Raw genomic sequence first — 18,688 nt, 5'->3', positions numbered from 1 at the left:
TTTCTCAATCCTCACTCTCCTTGACCTCTCTGAAGCATTCAACACTGTTGACCACCCTCGTCTTCTTCGTACTCACTTCTAGCTTTTTCTGATAGTGCTCTCTCCTGGTTCTCCCCCTACCCGTCTGACTACTCCCTCTTAATTTCCTTTGGTCAGTCTTTATCCAGGTCACACTCGTTAACCGTGGGTATCCCCAAGGGCTTGATCCTGGACTCTCCTCTTTCTATATACTGTTTCACTCGGTGAACTCATCAGTTTCCATGCACTTAACTATAATCTCTATGCAAATGATTGCCGGATCTATTTGTACAGCCCCAACCCCTCTGCTGAGCTCCAGTCTTGCATCTCCAGCTGCCTGTGGGACATCTCAACCTTGATGTCTCATACGCATCTTAAAGTCAACATGTCCAAAACTAACCTCATTATCTTTCCCCCAAACCCTCCCTTCTTCCTACTGTTGAGAATACTACCCTCTTTCCTGTCACCAAAGCTTAATACCTGGGTGTCATCCTCAACTTCTCACCTTCTCTCACTGACTCTCCTTATCCAATCGGTCACGAAGCCCTATCATAATATCTCTAATATACACTCTTTTCTCCTCCAGCACTACCCTCATCACCTCACACCTAGACTGCTGCAATAGCCTATTGGTTGGTGTCCTCTCCCCACTCCAGGCCATCAACCTGATCTTCCTGAATAGCACCCATCTGAAAAAAGAGGAGGGAGGGGGAAGGACCCACGTGGATATTTTGAGCAGCCCTTTTTGTGGTGACAAAGACTTAGAAACGGAGGGGATGCCCATCAATTGGGGAATGGCCGAACATGTTGTGGCATATGAATGTAATGGAATACTATTGTACTATAAGAAGTGATGAGCAGGTGGATTTCAGAAAAACCTGGAAAGACTCACACGAACTGATGCTGAGTGACATGAGCAGAACCAGGAGAACATTGTACACAGTGACAGTAACATTGTATGAGGATCAACTATGAAAAACTTGGCTCTTCTTAGCAATGCAATGATCCAAGACAATTCCAAAAGATTCATGGTGGAAAATGCTAACAATGTCCAGAAAAGAACTATGGAGTCTAAATGCAGATAGAAGCATATTATTTTTCACTTTGGGTTTTTTGTTTTGTTTTTTCTTTCTTGTGTTTTTTCCCTTTTGTTCTAATTCTTCTTTCACAACACGACTATTGTGGAAATATGTTTAATAGGATTGTACTTGTATAACCTATTGCCTACTGTCTTTGGGGAAGAGAGGGAGGGAGAGAAGGAGGGAGAAAAATTTAGAACTCAAAATCTTACAAAAATGAATATTGAAAACCTAAAAAAAAATAGTGCACATCTGACCATGTCACCCTTCTAATCAGTCACCTCCAGTGGCTCCCTATTGCTTCCACATTCCAATATAAAATCGATCCCATGTTTGGCTTTTAAAGCCCCCTCCCATAAAGCATACCCTTCCTACCTTTCCAATCTTCCTACCTTACACCTCCTGGCTGGACATGCCCTGCCATCCAGTGATACTGGACTCCTTGCTGTTCCTTGCTCAGAACACTCTGTCTCCTGACTGGGCATTTTCCTCATCTATCACCCGTGTCTCGAAATGTCTTCCTCTTCACCTCTGCGTCCTGGGTTCCCTGGCTTCCTTCAAGTCCCACTTCCCGCATGAAGCCTTCCCCAGTCCTTCCCAGTCTTAGTGCCTTCCCTCCAAGATTATCCCCAGTTTGTCTTGTATGTACCTTGTCCATATCCTAGCCTTTGGCATGTTGTCTCTCCTATTGGACTGTGAGATTCTTGAGAGCAGGCACTGTCTTTTGACTTTCTTCCTATCCCCAGTGCCGGGCACGTAGCAGGTGCTTCATAAATGCTTGTTGACTGACTGACTAGCTAACTTAAGCGGCTTGCCCAAGGTCACACAGGTGACAGAGCCTGGATTTGACCCCTGTCTTCAGGCACCAAATTCAGTATTGATCCCACTGCACCCTGCTGCTGCCATAATAATAATGTCAGTCCACAGGGCAAGCAAGGTGAAATTCACAAAAACCCAGTGGACACAGACTTTCCTGTGAAATGGGAAGTTACAACAGAGACGTGATAGGCGTTACTAGAGGATGTACTTGCATCAATGAGATTGCAGATCAATTTCAGTATTTGCATATCTATTGCATAAAAAAGAGATATAGCAGTCTATTCTCCATCTGTTCTTAGAGGTTTCTCTTTTCTCTGTATCAGAAGAGCCATGAAGGAAGTTTTTAAAGAGGTGATTGTGGACACATTTCCCATAAGTGCCTTCCTCTGGGTTAGCATATTGTGCAGGCTGTAAACCCTGGATGACCAACCCGAGCTGTTTCCTAGTGGGAAGGTCTATGTACTTGACTTCTGTTCTAAAACCTCTGCTTTTGCCGAGAGGCTAGGGGAATTTCCAGGCATGCTCTGGCGTGATTGAGAAGTTGCAGTACGCCAGCCTCCTCAGCCGACTGCAAAGAGTCAAGGAGCAGTCCCAAGTGATTAACCAAGCAATGGCAGACCTGGCCACCATCCCCTATCTCCAAGACATCAGTCAGCAGGACGCGGAGTTGGTGAGGATCTCTTTTAATATTTTCTTAGAGTTCTTATGGGCCCTACACCAAGGGGAGGGATGGTTCACCAGGAAGAAATAGGTGATCATATATAGTCCTAGGACAGCTTAGACTGACTTTGCATCATCCTCAGATATTCAATAGAATATGAGCTCTTTGAGGACAAAGACTTTCACCAAGTGCCTAACACAGCACGCGGTATATGGGATCATGGATTTAAAGGTTGAAGGGACCTTAGAAGCCATTTAGTCCAACCCTTTAATTTTTCATATGAGGAAACTGAGGCCCAGAGAGGTTCATGAGCTCATATATTTAGAGCTAAGAGGAACCTTAGAATCCACTGGGCTAAACCCTTAATTTTACAGATGACTTTCCCGAGGTCACAAAGGTAATAGTAAGTAAAAGAGACAGGATTTGAACTCAGTTCTCTCTTGACTCCAAGGCACGGGGTGGGAATGGGGGTAACATGTTCTAGGCTAGAGAGTAGTATTGTTGCCTGAGTCACTGAAAGAATAAAAAAGAATCAGATTATAGATCTAGAGCTGAAAAGAACATTAGACATTATCAAATCTAATTTTCATTTTACAGACTTGTTATTTCATGGGTGTGGAGAATTCCAGGGCCAGAAATTTCCCTTTAACAATTCATTTCAGCACTTTCTCTGTAATTTATAGTCTCAAAGAGTTGCCTAGAGCCCTGAGAAGTTAAATCCCTTGACCAGGGTCACACATCTAGTTGGGATTAGAATCCAGCTTTTCCGGGCTTCGAGGCCACCTCTTTATCCATTGTGCCAAAATGCCCATATTTAGGGTAAATTTTATTTCATAGGCTCCAAGCTGTTGTGGAACAGTGAAAAGGTGGGCTGAGTACAGAGTTGAAGGAGGAGAAAAGACCAGAGTTGAGTAGAAATCTTGAAATGTACAGTCAAGTACTGACAAACAGGACTTTAAAATAAACATGTTTTATATACTTTTTTAAAGTAGATTAGGATATTTATTTAAAAAATAATATGTTTACCATACAGTATTTAAAGTGTACACCATTTGTATTTTTAAATCATCATATTGCTGAATTGCTATGATATATTCATATGCATATATAATTTATATATATGAATATATAGTATAATAAAATTAGTTTTAAAAGCAAGCTGTTCTACACACAGTTCCATATGCAATATCGTATATGTCCTATTTTATGTATGAAAGTGCTCAATTTTTTTGCATTTTTTAAGTTCAAAAAAAATTTTAATGCATGTTTGGAAGTTCAGGAGTAAGACAATGTCTTCTATGGAAGTGACTTTTCTTTGAACAACACTAAACCTTTATATAAAATGGGAGTTCTGGTCCCACTCTGTCAGGACCAGACAGGCTACATGTTCCCACCGGGGTTCCCAGGTTTCGAAGGGAGGAATTTTTCTCTACTGCCATATGCTCAAGTCCCCATTGACTATGTTCTCTACAATTTGTTAGGGGACCAGTTACTAGCATCCCAGTTCAATTTAACCATTTAACACTGAATGAATTTTACAAATGGATGTTTGCTTCAAAGATATAGTAAGAAGAAAAGTACCAATATTTACCCTCAAAACTTTGGGACATAATCCCGTCTATAGTATGCCCAGTCTCTGTGAGGGACTAGGCTCATAATTTAGTATAATTTAACTCCTATATAGAACTGATCCTACCAGTTTTATATCAAAGGTGACATCACTGCCAGATCAGTCCTTCTTCTGCGATAAGGTCCCCAAATCCCCTTACAATAGCTTGTTGGGCCATTCCTCAATTGATGAATGCCCGCTCTTTAATTTTGAGGTTTTTGCTTTACTTTTAATCCCCAGACTCCAGAGATGGTTTGTTTTGTTTATGACTATTCCTCCCCCAATATTATTCTCCCTCTCTCCCAATCCGCACACTTGTTGAGGTTTATGTGTTTCTACACCAAATTCTTTGTGTGTAAATGTATGCATGGGTTTGTCCAACCCGCTTTTGTCCATTTCAGATAAAAATGAAGGTCACCTGATGATTGTCCCCCACTCCTTTTTCCATATTTGTATATTCTTCTTGGACAGCTAAGTTTTGAGGAACAGTTGTACCTTCTTCCTTTCTATGTTGATAAACATCTGTCATAATATACAACATAATAAACAATTGTCTTGTTTCATTCCCACCTTAAAATTATCAGAACCGAACCAATACAGCAGGGACACATTTCTTCTCCCTCATTAGATTATTAGTACTTCATCATCATATAACTCCATCCAATTACTCCAATAAATTTACCTTTCTAGGTTTCTCTTGACTCTTTTGCTTGCATTTCAAAGTTCAGCTCTAGTTTTTTTTATCCAGAATGTTTAAAAATCCTCTATGCCATTAAAAATCCTTTATGCTCATTTTTCCTTTGTAAGATTACACTCAACTTTGCACACGGTGAGTTGTTGGTTGTAAGCCTGTATTTTTTGTTTTTTAGAATACTATCTTCCAAGATCTCTTCTCATTTATAATAGAAGCTGCCGAGCCTCATATGACCTTGACTCTGGTTCTTTGGTAACTGAACCCTTTCTTTCTGGCCGTGGGCATTATATTTTCTTTGACAAGGAAACTCTGGATTTTGTCTGTAACATTCCTGAGACTTTGCTTCTGTGTTTTTTGGGGAAGTAATAATTCCTCTTTTCAGCTTGCCCTCTGGATTGAATAGATCTGAGAAGTTTTCAGTTACAAATTTTTGAACTACAGTGCTCAGGCTTTTTTTCTTAATCTTGATTTTCAGGGAATCCAGTGGTTTTTTTTTAAATTCTCTTTCCTTCCCCTGTTTTTACAGATCAGTTGTTTTTTTTATATATCAAATATTTTATATTTTCCTCTATTTCTTTTAATATTTTGATTTTGTTCTAATATTTCTTATTGAGTCATGGAGTCATTAATTTCTGTTCTAGCTATTCTGGATTTTAGGGAGTCTGTTATTTGGGTAAGATTTGCCATTTTCTGTTCCAAGCTATTCATTCTCCTTAATATTAATGATTATCTCCAATTTATCTTGTATATATCTTATTTACACATTAGACAGCAAGCTCATTGAGGGCAGGGACTATAGTTTTGCTTTTCTTTGTATCTCCAGTTCTTAGAACATTGCCTGGAACACAGAAGACACTCAGAGCCTTCATTTGATTTTGTTTCATTTATTCATTTTTGCAAAGGCAGCTGCGTGGTGCAGCCTGTGGTCAGGAAGACCGAGTTTAAATCCAACCTCGGTTTCCTCATCTGTAAAATCTGGGCAATGATAGCACCTACCTCCCAGAGTTGTCAAGAGGATCAAATGAGATCTTAAAGAGCTTAGCACAGTGCTTGGCACATAGTAGGTGCTATACAAATGTTAGTTATTATCATCATCATTATTATTATTATAGCCTTTCTGGAAAATCCATTTTAATTGGATCCTCTGCTTAAAGTTGTTGTGAGGTTCTCTGTTCTTTGAGGCTGGATCTATAATAGTTGTTTATAGCGGTGATATCTTCTGTTTACTCCTCTGTCCAGCCTTAGTTGCTGCATAGAGGCTTTGTGTCAGGTGCAGACTCTGCCCCTTGCTTTCCCCTTGGATGGAGTGGGTAGCCTGTTTGGTCTCCACTTGGGGCATCTGGCTTCCTGCACTAAGCTTCACTCCTGGAATATGTACATACCAAGGGATTTGGGAGTAAGTTCAGGGCCCCCTGGATCTTGGAGGTTCAGAGGGCTGGCTCTTCAGGGTCCTCTGTGACATCTCAAGCAGGTTGCTGGAGACCCTGGAGCCCCTGGCACTGCCTCAACCTCACCAGTCGCTGGTGCTCCTTATTGCTCCCTGGGTGCATGCTGTGGGTTTCCAGTCACGCTGGCACCTACCCATGGGAGTATTCTGCTTTTGCTTCCTCTGAATGCAGAGCCTTCCAGGCTACAAGTGTGTCTGGTCCTAGGAGAGATCTCTTTTTTTTCCAAACATGCATTCTTAAGAAACTCCTGGGAGCCTCCAGCCATTCCCCAGCGCTACACAAATAGTAACCCTCTAGTGGCTGCTGGTTGGCTGTCCAATCTCCCTAGTACCCAGCACTCAAAAATATCAGCCTGGGTTTCTAGGCTCCAGCATCATTGGGAAGTGAGATGGCCCTGTGTCTACGCCTGACCATATAAAATTATTCCTTCTTACTGCATTGCTTTGCAGCCACATGTGATGGTTTAAAGCTGGAATTTGATTAATCTTGTTCTTGGAAAATTAGGAAGTTTTTTCCTCATCTAATTGTTAGCAGGATCTGAGAGAGAGAGAGAGAGAGAGAGAGAGAGAGAGAGAGAGAGAGAGAGAGAGAGGAGAGAAGAGGAGAGAGAGACAGAGAGAGAGAGATACAGAGAGAGAGAGAGAGAGGAGAGAGAGAGAGAGAGAGAGAGAGAGAGAGAGAGAGGAGAGAAGAGAGAGACAGAGAGAGAGGAGAGAGACAGAGAGAGAGAGAGAGAGAGAGAGAGAGAGAGAGAGAGAGAGAGATCTTGTTCTTTTGAAACAAAAAGCCAAGACAAGAACTTAAATGAGCTCCATCCTTTGAGAGGCAATAAAAACATCTCAATTTTACTGTTTTCCTCTAGTGAGCTTTTACATGATGCCGAGAATTATGATACATTAGCCTCGGGAGAAAATACTAAAAATCATCCATGTACTGCAGAGCATTCCCCAAGAGAATTCAGTACAGCCGTCGTTCTTTACAGCCCAAATCTGTTTTTACAAAACATCCACACTTCCTGCATTAAAGCCTATATGTTGAGGACAGATATTGTGGGGGAATTTTCTCAGCGTTCAATATTTTATGCCCGTAATAATAGCGCTCGGCAGCGGCTGAGGCGGAGATATGAGGTGGCTGCGCTTGCCCGTCTGACGGCTGAGTAATAAAATCATCAGCGTACAAATGATTTTTTAATTAGGTTTTAATCTGTGCATTTAGAGAAGTTATTTCTGTGTGAATCCCACCCTGATCATCTTTATCTCGCCTCCACAGCTGCAATCGCTAATGTCAGACGCTATGGACACCCTTGAAGGAAGAAGGAATGATAAAGAACGGGTGTGGAATAAAATACACAAGGTAAATAAAGCTTTGCGGCTGGGGGTGGGGGGCAGCGAAGAGAGGGGGTTGTTCTGAGTTAGTGTTCACTTGGGGTCAGCGTCATCAGTCGGGAAGCAGGAAAGAAAGTTCTTTGGCTACTCTGTCCAGCTCTCTGCCTGCCCCCAGCATCAAGTAGGGGCGTATTTATTGGATTGTGTCCCCTAATTTTCCAACATTCCTGGTTCTTCTTCATTATCACATACTCCTGCATAGTCCATTTTCACTATCTCCTTCTTTTGTCCCAGTCATTTTACTTTCTTTTTTCCTTCAGAGCCTTTTTTTTAAAATAATGTTTTCATTCTTTTATTACACAAAGATAATGACTAAGTTACAGGGAACCCCCCCAAAAAAAATTAGTTCAGTTGATGGCAGGACTTCAATCCAGCTGTTTTATAATTGCCTCCAGACCCAAAGACCCAGCTAGTCCTTTACAATATAGTGTTGTACTGCCACCCCCCACACACACTACAGAGGAAGGCTATCGAGACCACTGCTGGGCTTATAACCATCTCCCACGTTATGTGTTTGCCTTTTCTCCTCAGTCAGAGGATGCAGATAATGAAACAGCCTAGGAAGAAAAGTAGTAATAAAACATTTCCACCACAAAAAAGTCTTTGGGTCTTTAGGACCACACTTGTGATTTCATTGGTATAGAGAACTCTTGGTGAGAAACCTTCCCTCACAGGACCAATGAAGGTCAGCACCTGCTTTGTCATTTAGAGCTGTAGGGGTGACTAGGAGGGGCTTTTTATAGAAGTTTCTACCATAACATAGTATGGCAAGGTATGGTGTGATATCAATATGTGTATGTATAGCTATGCTGCTATGGTATAGCTGTATTTTATTGTGCTACGTTATATTATGCTATTTTATGCTTGACTTCAGCCCATCTTTCTAGATTGATTTCACATCATTCCTTTAATGGACTGTAGGATTCAGCCGAGTGGTGTATTCCAAGCACAGGATAGTCTATGTCCAGGCTTTATAGCTTTCAATGAGTGGAGGGCTCTCCTCTTGGGATCCAGAGCTCCCATCATGGTTCAACTCCACCTCTTAAAAGAAGCCTTTCCTGATGCTGTCCATGTTCTATCCACCGAAATTACTCTTTGTTTACTTTATTATCTTTTGTATTTCTTTACCTTCATACATGTAATGTCCCCTCAGTAGAACATAAGCTTCTTGAGGGCAGGGATTGTTTACTTCTTATCATGATACACCCTGTACTTGGTAAGTCTGTTGTACATAGTAGGCTTTACCTAAAGGTATATTGAATTCAAGGTCTCATTGTTTTAAAAGTTTTTCAAAGTTCCAGCAAATTACTCAGGTGCCTTTTAAATCAACCAAGATGCTGTGGGAGTGTTGCAGAGAGGAGGGGGGTGTCTTAAAGCCTCAAAAGGTTTTGTTGGTACATATAATCATGAAACACCTGAAGCATGACTAAGCAAACAATAGACAGTGACCTCGTCCCCTTGGCTTAACATTTAAGCTCATTTAGAATCAGTTGCATGAAAGACACAGCTTGGCCATGCTGGATCCTCAAAGATCCCACAAGGAATTAAATCTACCGGGTTTGGAATAATGGAAGTCATGCATCACCTTTGGACTCCAGAGGTATCATATAATGGTCTGTCTGCCCATGGAGAATTTACCCAAAAAAAAGTAAGACCTTCAGAGAGGAAGTATGAAGGGAAGAGAATTAACTGTTCAGAAGTCTGTCCATGATTATGAGAACACAGTGTCTAATCATGCTCTGAAGACAGGAATTGGTGTGGACCAAATGGATGGATATTTGTATGAACACGGAAAGAAAATGCAAAGTAGAACATGTAAGCAAGGAATTCAACTCAGGAAACATTTATAAAACTCCTACTGTTGCTAGATACTGGATAGATAGATTGGATAGATTTTTCAGTGCTGAATGTGAAATCATGAGGTCTGGGTTCAAATGCTTGCTCAACCACTAACTACCCATGTCGTCTCTCTGGACTTGAGTGTTCTCTTCTGTGAAATTAGAGTCTCACCAGAAGGTCTCTAAGGACCCTTCCAGCTCACCATCCTTTGAGACACAGCATACACACCAATAAATAAATACAAGGAAGAAAACGATTGGGAAAGAGAAGAGAGAAATACTAAGGGTTCTGGAAAAGTCTGAGGATGATAGGAAGTTCATTCAGTCTGAGAGGTTTAAACCTATGTGGTCCGAAGGACTGAAGGGGGAATGGTTTAAGCCATGGGAGATAGACTTTGATTGGCAGATTTCTTAGGTCAGAAGGAGGAGCAACCATAGACATCCTTGGCCACTATGGAGGAAAGGTGGTTCAGGAATATGCCTTTGGAGCTGTTGCCCACTTTGGATGAGAGAAGCAGAGAGTTCGTGCACAGACTTTTCCCTGTTCTTCCACCCCCCACCAACACCTTGTATCTATTTTGTATATAACTATACACACATGTTGTCTCTTTTTAGAATGTCAGATCCTTGAAGGTAAGGCCCGTTCTTGCTTTTTTCTTTATATCACCAACACCTCCCACATAGTAGGCACTTAATAAATGCTTGCTGATTGATTGGTCTTTTGATACCTGAGGCCATTGAGCATCAGTGTGAGCTATGCAAAGAGCAATAGAAGAATATTGGAGAGCCTAAGCTCCTTGAGGGCAGGAAGAGGCTCTCCTTGGGCTCTGTGTCTCTAGCTCCTAGCACAGTGCCTGCTAGCACTTGGTAGGCTCTTAATAAATGCTTGTTGATTGATGTGAAATGGGCCCCATCCTTTGCTCAGGACCAGTTGAAGACATGAATGTAGCGGGCACAGGCACTTCCAGCCTCCTGGCCTACTCCCCTTTCTTTTCCCACTGTCGATACCCCTGTCCTACTCACTTCTGATGCTCAGTGACCTCAGCTTCTCTCCCCCTCCTTCCTATCAAAATGGGCTCTCAGGAAAAAATGAGTCATCATAGCAGAGTGAGATTAACACTGAATTTAGAGTCACAGGAGCAGGCTTTTGGTTTCTTCAGGGTTATTTACCGCCTTGCCACTATCCACTCTGGGCCACTGCTTTCTCATCTTTAAAATAAAGGTGTAGGACTACACAGTCTTGAAGGCCCTTTCCAGCTCTCAAAACCCTGTGGTAATCTTGAAAACTCATTTACACGTAAATGGATCTTATAAATGCATGCATATAGAAATAACTGATGATAATTATGACCGGAAGAGCAGAGATTTAGAGCTAGGAAAAACCTCACAGTGCATCTAGTGAAACCCCTTCATTTTACTCATGGGGAAAATGAGAAAGGTTGTCAAGTCATTTAAGTCATGGCTGACTCTTTGCGACCCCATTTGGGGCTTCCTTGGCAAAGATCCTGGCAAACCATTGTTTGCCATTTCCTTCTCCAGCTCATTTTACAGATGAGGAAACTGAGGCAAACAGGGTGAAATAACTTTACCAGGGTCACATAGCTAGTAAGTGTCTGAGGCCAGATTTGAACTCACGGAGAGGAGTCTTCCTGAATCCAGACCTGGTGCTCTGTGCACTATGGTACCAGCTTGCCCAGGGTTACTCAACCACTAAGTGGCAGTGCTGAGATTTGAACCCAGTTCCTCCGATGCCAAAACCTGTATTCTTTCACTGTATTCCAACATTACTCCTCCTTAATCAACTGTATTTTTTTACCAGAAATTAAAATTTTTAACCTAAATGACTTAGATTAAATTCCAGTAGGGGAATTTCAGCCATCAGTCTTGAGGAAAGGACTTTCAGAGCTATCCCGAAATAATACGCCATCAGCAGTCATCTGCCCTGCCTGTGTGTTTGGCCAGCCTGACCTTGCCTTCCTAGGCAAGCCCATCTGTTAGGCCCTCAGGACTAGGATCTCCTACTTCCCACTGGTGGCAGAGTAGAATTCTAACCTGCTACCTTGTGTCACATTTGAGGGAAAATAGAAGGGACAACCCAGTCACAAACTAGAGTACACCCCAGAAAGTCAGGGGAAGGGCAGAGGCCAAAAGGGTGGAGAAACCAGAGGCTCATGGGACGTGACAGGGCCACCCCACCACACCTCCCACCAGCAGGTGACTCGAAAACCTAACTGGAAAGCCCCCCATCTTCCCAAGAGCCCTAGTAATGAACGTAGGTTTCCAAGCAGAGGTTCCTATAAAGTCTTTAGGAAGATGCTATGGATTAGAAGGAGCAGGGAGTCCAATTTCTCCCAAGGGCTTTTAATTTGGTTAATGCGAATCCACCAAGGATTCTAGTATCACTTTCAGACAATTCCAGGAGCAAGTAAGTAATTTCCTCTTGGTGCAATAGGGTTCATTTGCATGTGCAAAAAGTAAAAAAAAAAAATTTAAACCGTAATTGTACGAGCTATACTATGTGCTCATTTTAAACCCTCTAGAAGTTGGTATCAACATCACTACCTCTGAGATCTGTTATTTGTAATAGAAACAGCTGTTGTACCTAATGAAAACACTTGAAATTTTCATTTGAAGCAGCAGAATTATAGCGGCACCTCCAAGTTCCACGTAGTTAAAGGGTCTGTCAAAATTCTCATTACCTACCACAATTTTCAGGACTCCGCTTTGTTATAGGCCTATAAAAAAAACCTATCAGGAGGAAACTTGATTCATGAATGCTGACCTCCTAGATTCATTTCCATTCGTTTGATGTTTGACAAGAGAGCAAGGGAGGGTGCTTGAAATTTTGATTTATTTTTTTAACCTGATTTGCCAGGACTCTGGAGATTTCTTTGACTTCTCAGGGTTTCCATTTCTTGCCAATTAGCTCATAAGAAAAAAATCAATCAGTTATTATTTCAGGAACCCTTGATTGTATTTAAAATGAAATGAACTTTTAATCAGAATGTCCGGAATACACCCTCTCTTCACCTCTATCTCTTAGAAGGTCTGGCTGCCTTCAGAGCACAGCTCATGAACCACTTCTCACATGAAGCCTTTCCTGATCACTCATTACCTTTGTGAATTTGAGGAGGTCACTGTGCTTTCCATGCCTCAGTTTTTACATCTGTTAAATGAGGGGTTTGGATTAGATTTCCCTTTCCAACTCTAAATCCAGTAATTCATCTATGGCCCTGTGATCCCCACTTTCCAAATTGTTAGTGATTTTTCTTTAGATTATTTTGCATAACTTTTTATATAGTTGGCATTTACTGTGGAGATGTTAGTAATAATGCCGATAATAGTCAGCATTTATATACCACTTTGTCCTACTTATCCTATTTTATCCTCTATGCTGGTGCTTCTCGAATCTCTTTTTCCGACTCACATCTACAAGTACCTTTCAGATATCTCAAACTGGATGTCCCGTAGACATCTGAAACCCAACATGATTAAAACTGACCTTTTCCCTGTTACTGTTAAGGGTACCACCATCCTTCCAGTCCCCCAGGCTCATAACCGAGCTGTCATCCATGACTCCTCACTATCTCTCATATCAAATCTATTGTCAGTACCTGTTAATTTTAAATTTGTAGCATCTCTCGAATATGCCCTCTTCTCTCCTCTGACACCACCAGCTATTCTGGCGCAAGCCCTCATCACTTCATAGCCTGGACTATCTCAATAGCCTGCTGGTGGGTCTGCCTGCTTGAAGTCTCTCCCTATCCCAATACATCCTCCACTCAGCCACCTGAGCGATTTTCCTAAAATGCAGGTCCAACCATGTCACCCCACACACCCACTCAATGAACTCCAGTGGCTCCCTATCCTTTCCAGAATCAAATATAAATCCTCTGAAGTTCAAAACTCTTCATAACCACCCCCCTCCAGTCTTTTTACACTGCACACTCTCCCTGCCACACACACACATACACACACACACACACATACACACACACACACACACACACACACACACACACACACACAGTGTGTTCTTCAACCTAGTGACCCTGGCCCCTGTACTGTTCTAGGAACAAGACGCTCCCATCTCTCAGCTCTGGGCATCTTTCCTGGCTCTTCCCCATACCTGGAATGCTCTCTCTCCTAATCTCCACTTCTTGGTGGCTTCTTTCAAATCCCAACTGAAATCCCACCTTCCGTAAGAAGTCTTCCCCAGCCCCTCTCAACTATTTCCTGTTTATCCTTAGCTTGTTTGCATAGATTTGTTTGGATACTGTGTCCCCCATTGAATTGTGTGCTCCGGGAAGGAAGGGACTGACTGCCTTGTGCTTTTCTTTGAATCTTCAGTGCGTAGCGTAGATAGAGCCTGACACATAGTAGGTGCTTACAGGCTTATAGACTGACTAAATGACTGATTGGTCTTCACAACCCTGGAAAGTAGGTGCCGTTATTATCCCCATTTTGCAGATGAAGAAAGCAGGCAGATGGGGCAGGCAGAGGTCAAGTGACTCGCCCAGCATCCCACAGCTAGTAAGTATCCGGAGCCAGTTTTAAACTAAGGTCTTGTGGACTTCGGGGCCAAAGCTCTATCCATCGTGCTACCTGGCAAGATCCTTGAGGACAGAGACTGTGTTGATTTTGTTCTTGTACCTGTCCCCAGGGCCTTGCATGATTCCTTACACATAGTAGGTGAACAAATGCTTGTTGAATTTAGTTGAACTGAATTTGCAGGCCTGATGGCTTCAGTGAGGACAAGTGAGTCATTGTCTCAGTGGAGGAGACTTGATGGCTGTCACGTTACATGCAGAGAACTTACAGTTCCCTTCTATCTCTGCCTCTCTAAACCATCCTCTACACACAGTCAGCAAAAGGATGATTCTGAAACCCAGCACCTCTTCCCATGTGATGTCAGTACTGCCCTTTCTTGTGTGGAGGAAGGTCAAAGAAATAGCTGTGGTGCAGCAACATTAAGTGGCGGAAGAGAAGCCCAGAGACCAGCTCTGAGTGAAGGGAGACAGGGCCATCATCTTTCTCCTGGGCAGAGCTTAGAAAAACACTCTTTTGTGACGATGAAAAGCCATAGATTCCTATCAACTAGAAAGCAGAGAAGTTTTTCTCATTTAGTACATTCTCTAATACATCTTCTCTGTAATATGTCATGAACACCCCACGCCATGGATTGAGCCTTGTAAGACACCAGAGATGTCACGTTAACCAATTCCCTCTGTACATGGGTCCGCCTATGTATGTGAGACATTATTAAATGAACATCAATAAGAAAGAGAAGGAATCAAGGAGGATAAATGACAATGAATAAGGTTTAAACAGGCTTAAGAATACTCAGAAAAGTTATCACATTGTACAGAGACTCCCAATTTAAGAGCAGGGGTCCACAGTGGATGGGGACTGTCCTAGCTTTCATCCAGCCTTCATAAGTACCTTCTCTCTCTCTGTCTCTTCTCTCTCTCTCTCTCTCTCTCTCTCTCTCTCTCTCTCTCTCTCTCTCTCTCTCCCTCTCTCTCTCTCTCTCCCTCCCTCCCTCCCTCCCTCCTTCTCCCCACCCCCCCACCCAGGTCCCATGAGTTCAATTATCATCTCAACTCAGGTCTATATGTCCAGTCGTAATCCTCCTGAGATATTTCAAACTAGATGTCTCGTGGGAACTTCAAACTCATTAAGTCCAAAACAGAACTCATCATCTTTCCTCCAAAATTCATCTCTCTTCCAAAAGTCTTTATTTCCATTGAGGGCACCGCCATCCTTCCAGTTCCTAAGTCTCACAGCGTCAGTCTTTCTCAGCTCCTCATTCTCCCTCATACCACATACCCAATCAGCTACCACATTTGTCTCCTATACTTCCATAACATCTCTTACGCCTCCACTCTTCTTTTCCCCCATTGGAACATTTTATTTGTACACATGTTTTACACCCTTAGAAAAAAATTTCCAGGGTATTTTTTCATATTTTTTTTTGTTTCCTGGTGGTCCATGATGCTGTCTGAGGCACAATGAACCCAAATTGATGGAATGGTAGCATATTATTCTTCTGCTTTTCCATATCTTTCCATTGAACATCAAATCCGAGGCTGATTACACCACATTTACTTAGTCTGCCCATTGGGTTCACAGCAGTCCTTCCTGCTCCGCGGTCATCAGTGATCACAAATCCACCAATGTTACCATGCTTCCTCATAGCTCAGAACTGGACAACTACTTTAGAGCACAATCCAATGAGAGCCTAGAATTTTTCTCACTCCCTTGCATCGTTGATGTTTTGAGGACATCAGTCAGGAAGTTCATGTGTGTCATGGTGGCTTCCCTACAAGATGGCAGGAATAGAACAAGATGAGTGAACAAAAAAGAATAGAGGTCCAACTGTCCCTGGCCACCAAGCCAGTTCAAGTTCGTGTCCAGACCCTGATGATGGCCCCCACGCAGTCTCAAGTCCATCTTTCACACAGCTGTCAAGTTATTTTCCTGGAGAATAAGTTTGGACGTGTTACTTCCCTGCTCAATGCTCAGTGACTCCCAATTACTTCTAGGATCAAGTACAGAGTCCTCTGTTTGGCATTTAAAGCCTTTTCAGACTTATCATACCTTACTCCACCGTTCTGTGGTCCAGCCCAACTAGCTTTCTTGCCATTCCTCACCCATGACACTCCCTCTACCACTTCCACACCTTTGCACAGGCTATGCCTTGAATGCATTCCCTTCCCTACTCCAACTCTAAGAATCAGTGGTTACCTTCAAATCTATTTTGTGAATTTATTTCATTTATATTTTATGTGTGACTGTGTTGATTCCTCCATTAGAATGTAAGCTCTTAAGGACAGGAACTGTTTCATTTCTTACCCATCACCTAATAGAGTGACTGACACATAGCAGGCTCTCACTTAGTGCTTGTTTATTGAATGATTAATCAATATAAGTACGATGGATGGATGGATGGATGTGGGGCTGGGGGATGGATGGATGGATGGATGGGTGGGTGGATGGAGGATGATAGGTGAATGAATGATGGTTGGATAGATGGATGGATGGATGAATAAAAACTGAAGATTTAAAGGAAGCTCAGGAGGGTTAAGAAGTCCTATGACATGGAGTAAATGAATGTAAACCTGGATTTGGCTTCCTTCATTTCATTCATTTATCCCTCACAGCATGACAAAATCCATCGATCCAATTAGCATTTGTTAAGTGCCAGTTATGTGCCAGGCGCTATGCTATAGGCTGGAGATGCAAAGACAAAAGTAAGACAGCTCCTGCCTTCAGGGAGCTCACCATTCTACTGAGGGAAAACATGTATAGAGAAAAATCACACACAAAATGTATTTCAATTAAACTCAGCTCCTGGGATTTTTTTCTTCCAACAACCTGTTTGCCCCCAGGAGGTCTTTTATTTCTTTCTTTGTGAAATCTAAAGGACCATTAGTTGTTTTACCATATTTGTGGTGCGTGATGAAATTTTAAGATTCCACAGCAAATCAAAGGAAAGTGGTAAGTGTTTCTAAAAGTTATGAACATAGTCTGGTTATTATCTCTTTTCTTGAAAATCTCTACCACTTTCTCAATTTGGGAGGCACTGGACACTGCCAGCTTTTTCACATGACCCATAAATACCTGCCAGTTAACAACCATTGCTAATATGGGAGCTCCGCATTCCTGCCTCTAGGCACACAAATGGCTGTGTGTCTGAGATGGGCTGCCTCTGAACAAAGGGCCTCCTTCATTCCCTCCCTCCCTCTCTCCTTCTCTCCTGGATGCCAGTACCAGACTGAGAGTCTGAAGGTATGTGTTCTGGTCCAAGCTCTGATGCCAGTTAGCAATGGCTAGTCATTGACCTCATTTTCCTTCATCTCTCCATCTGTAAAAATGGCAAGGCTGGGTTAGGGTGATCTGCAAGGTTTCTTCAGACTCTAAAACCCTGTGGTTCTATGAAGTCTGGCCCTCCATGGGTGTCTTTCTCTGATGTTCCCACATGGCGTAGAGGTGACCAGGAATGAGTTGAAAAGTCTCCAAGCACAGACCCATTGAAGGAGAGGTTATGCATCATTCTCATGTGCAGAAAGTGGGCCACCAAGCAGCAGTAAGAAAGGCAGTGTGGCACAACAGAATGATTGCTGCAGTTGAAATCAGAAGACTTTGGTTAAAACCGCAACTCTGCCCCCATCTGTGTGACCTTGGCAGCCCCTCCCCAACCTCTATGTTCCTCGTGTCTGTAAGGAGGAGTGTGCATTAGATGGCCTCCAAGTCCGTATCCCGCCCCCCCCCCTTCTAAATCTCTGATATTTTCATGTTATATAGATTAGGTTGCTGTTCTTGCAGAGGCAGCTAGGTGCTACAGTGGATTAAGCGCTGGGCCTGGAGTCAAGAAGACTCATCTTCCTGAGTTCAAATCCAGCCTCAGACACTTACTAGCTGTGGGACCCTAGGCAAGTCGCTTCAGCCTGTTCGCCTCAGTTTCCTCATCTGTAAAATGAGTTAGAGAAGGAAATGGCAAACCATTCCAGTGTCTTTGCCAAGAAAACCCTAAATGGAGTCAAGGAGAATTATACATGACTGAAAATGGCTGAACAACAATCTTGGCATTATTTATCTTTCACTAGCTATTTCTCAGGACAAGTAGTGTGCTGTATCACATAGAGGGCTGTTCTTAGAGTCAGGAAAACATGGGTTCAGTTCCAGCCTCTGACACACGCCAGCTGTGTGACCGTGGGCAAGCATTGAGCCTCTCTGGGCTTCAGTTTCCTCATCGGTAAATTGAGGAGACTGAGATAGATGGTCTCCAAATTTTCTTCCAGCTCTAAATCTATGAAGCACTGAGGTAAGACGCAGAGACATTGAAATCTTTTGAATGGAGGCAGTGTCCACACTGATGAAATCAGAGATCTTTTGATCAGTATTTAGCATTGAACCATAGGAAACTTGGAAACTCATCCTGAAAGGGAGCAGGAGAATGGGCCTTTAAGGGGGGCTGGGGGGAAGGGATGTTAGGGCACCAGGCTGGCTTGTCCCTCGTCCTTCCTGCTAAAGGATACGGTGGTTAAACCACATGCCATGTTCAGCCTAGAGCAAACCTGCCAGCCCTCTACCTGCAAAGCGTGGCCCACACATGTGACAGACCAGTACTTAGT

At 42.7% G+C, this 18,688-nt stretch overlaps 1 protein-coding gene across 1 annotated transcript in view; it reads left to right on the top strand.

The window, feature by feature from the left end:
* SPATA16 (spermatogenesis associated 16) overlaps positions 1-18,688 on the top strand; it is a 235,750-nt gene that overhangs the window by 196,812 nt on the left and 20,250 nt on the right. Inside the window, 2 exon segments of the mRNA XM_036755681.1 lie at positions 2,422-2,586; positions 7,598-7,681. Coding sequence (XP_036611576.1) covers positions 2,422-2,586; positions 7,598-7,681 — 249 coding nt within the window.

Source organism: Trichosurus vulpecula, chromosome 4 (genome assembly GCF_011100635.1).
Source record: "Trichosurus vulpecula isolate mTriVul1 chromosome 4, mTriVul1.pri, whole genome shotgun sequence".
In the NCBI taxonomy this organism is placed as follows: domain Eukaryota; kingdom Metazoa; phylum Chordata; class Mammalia; order Diprotodontia; family Phalangeridae; genus Trichosurus; species Trichosurus vulpecula.
Note: the sequence above shows the minus strand (reverse complement) of the source record. Positions and strands in the feature narration are given on the sequence as shown.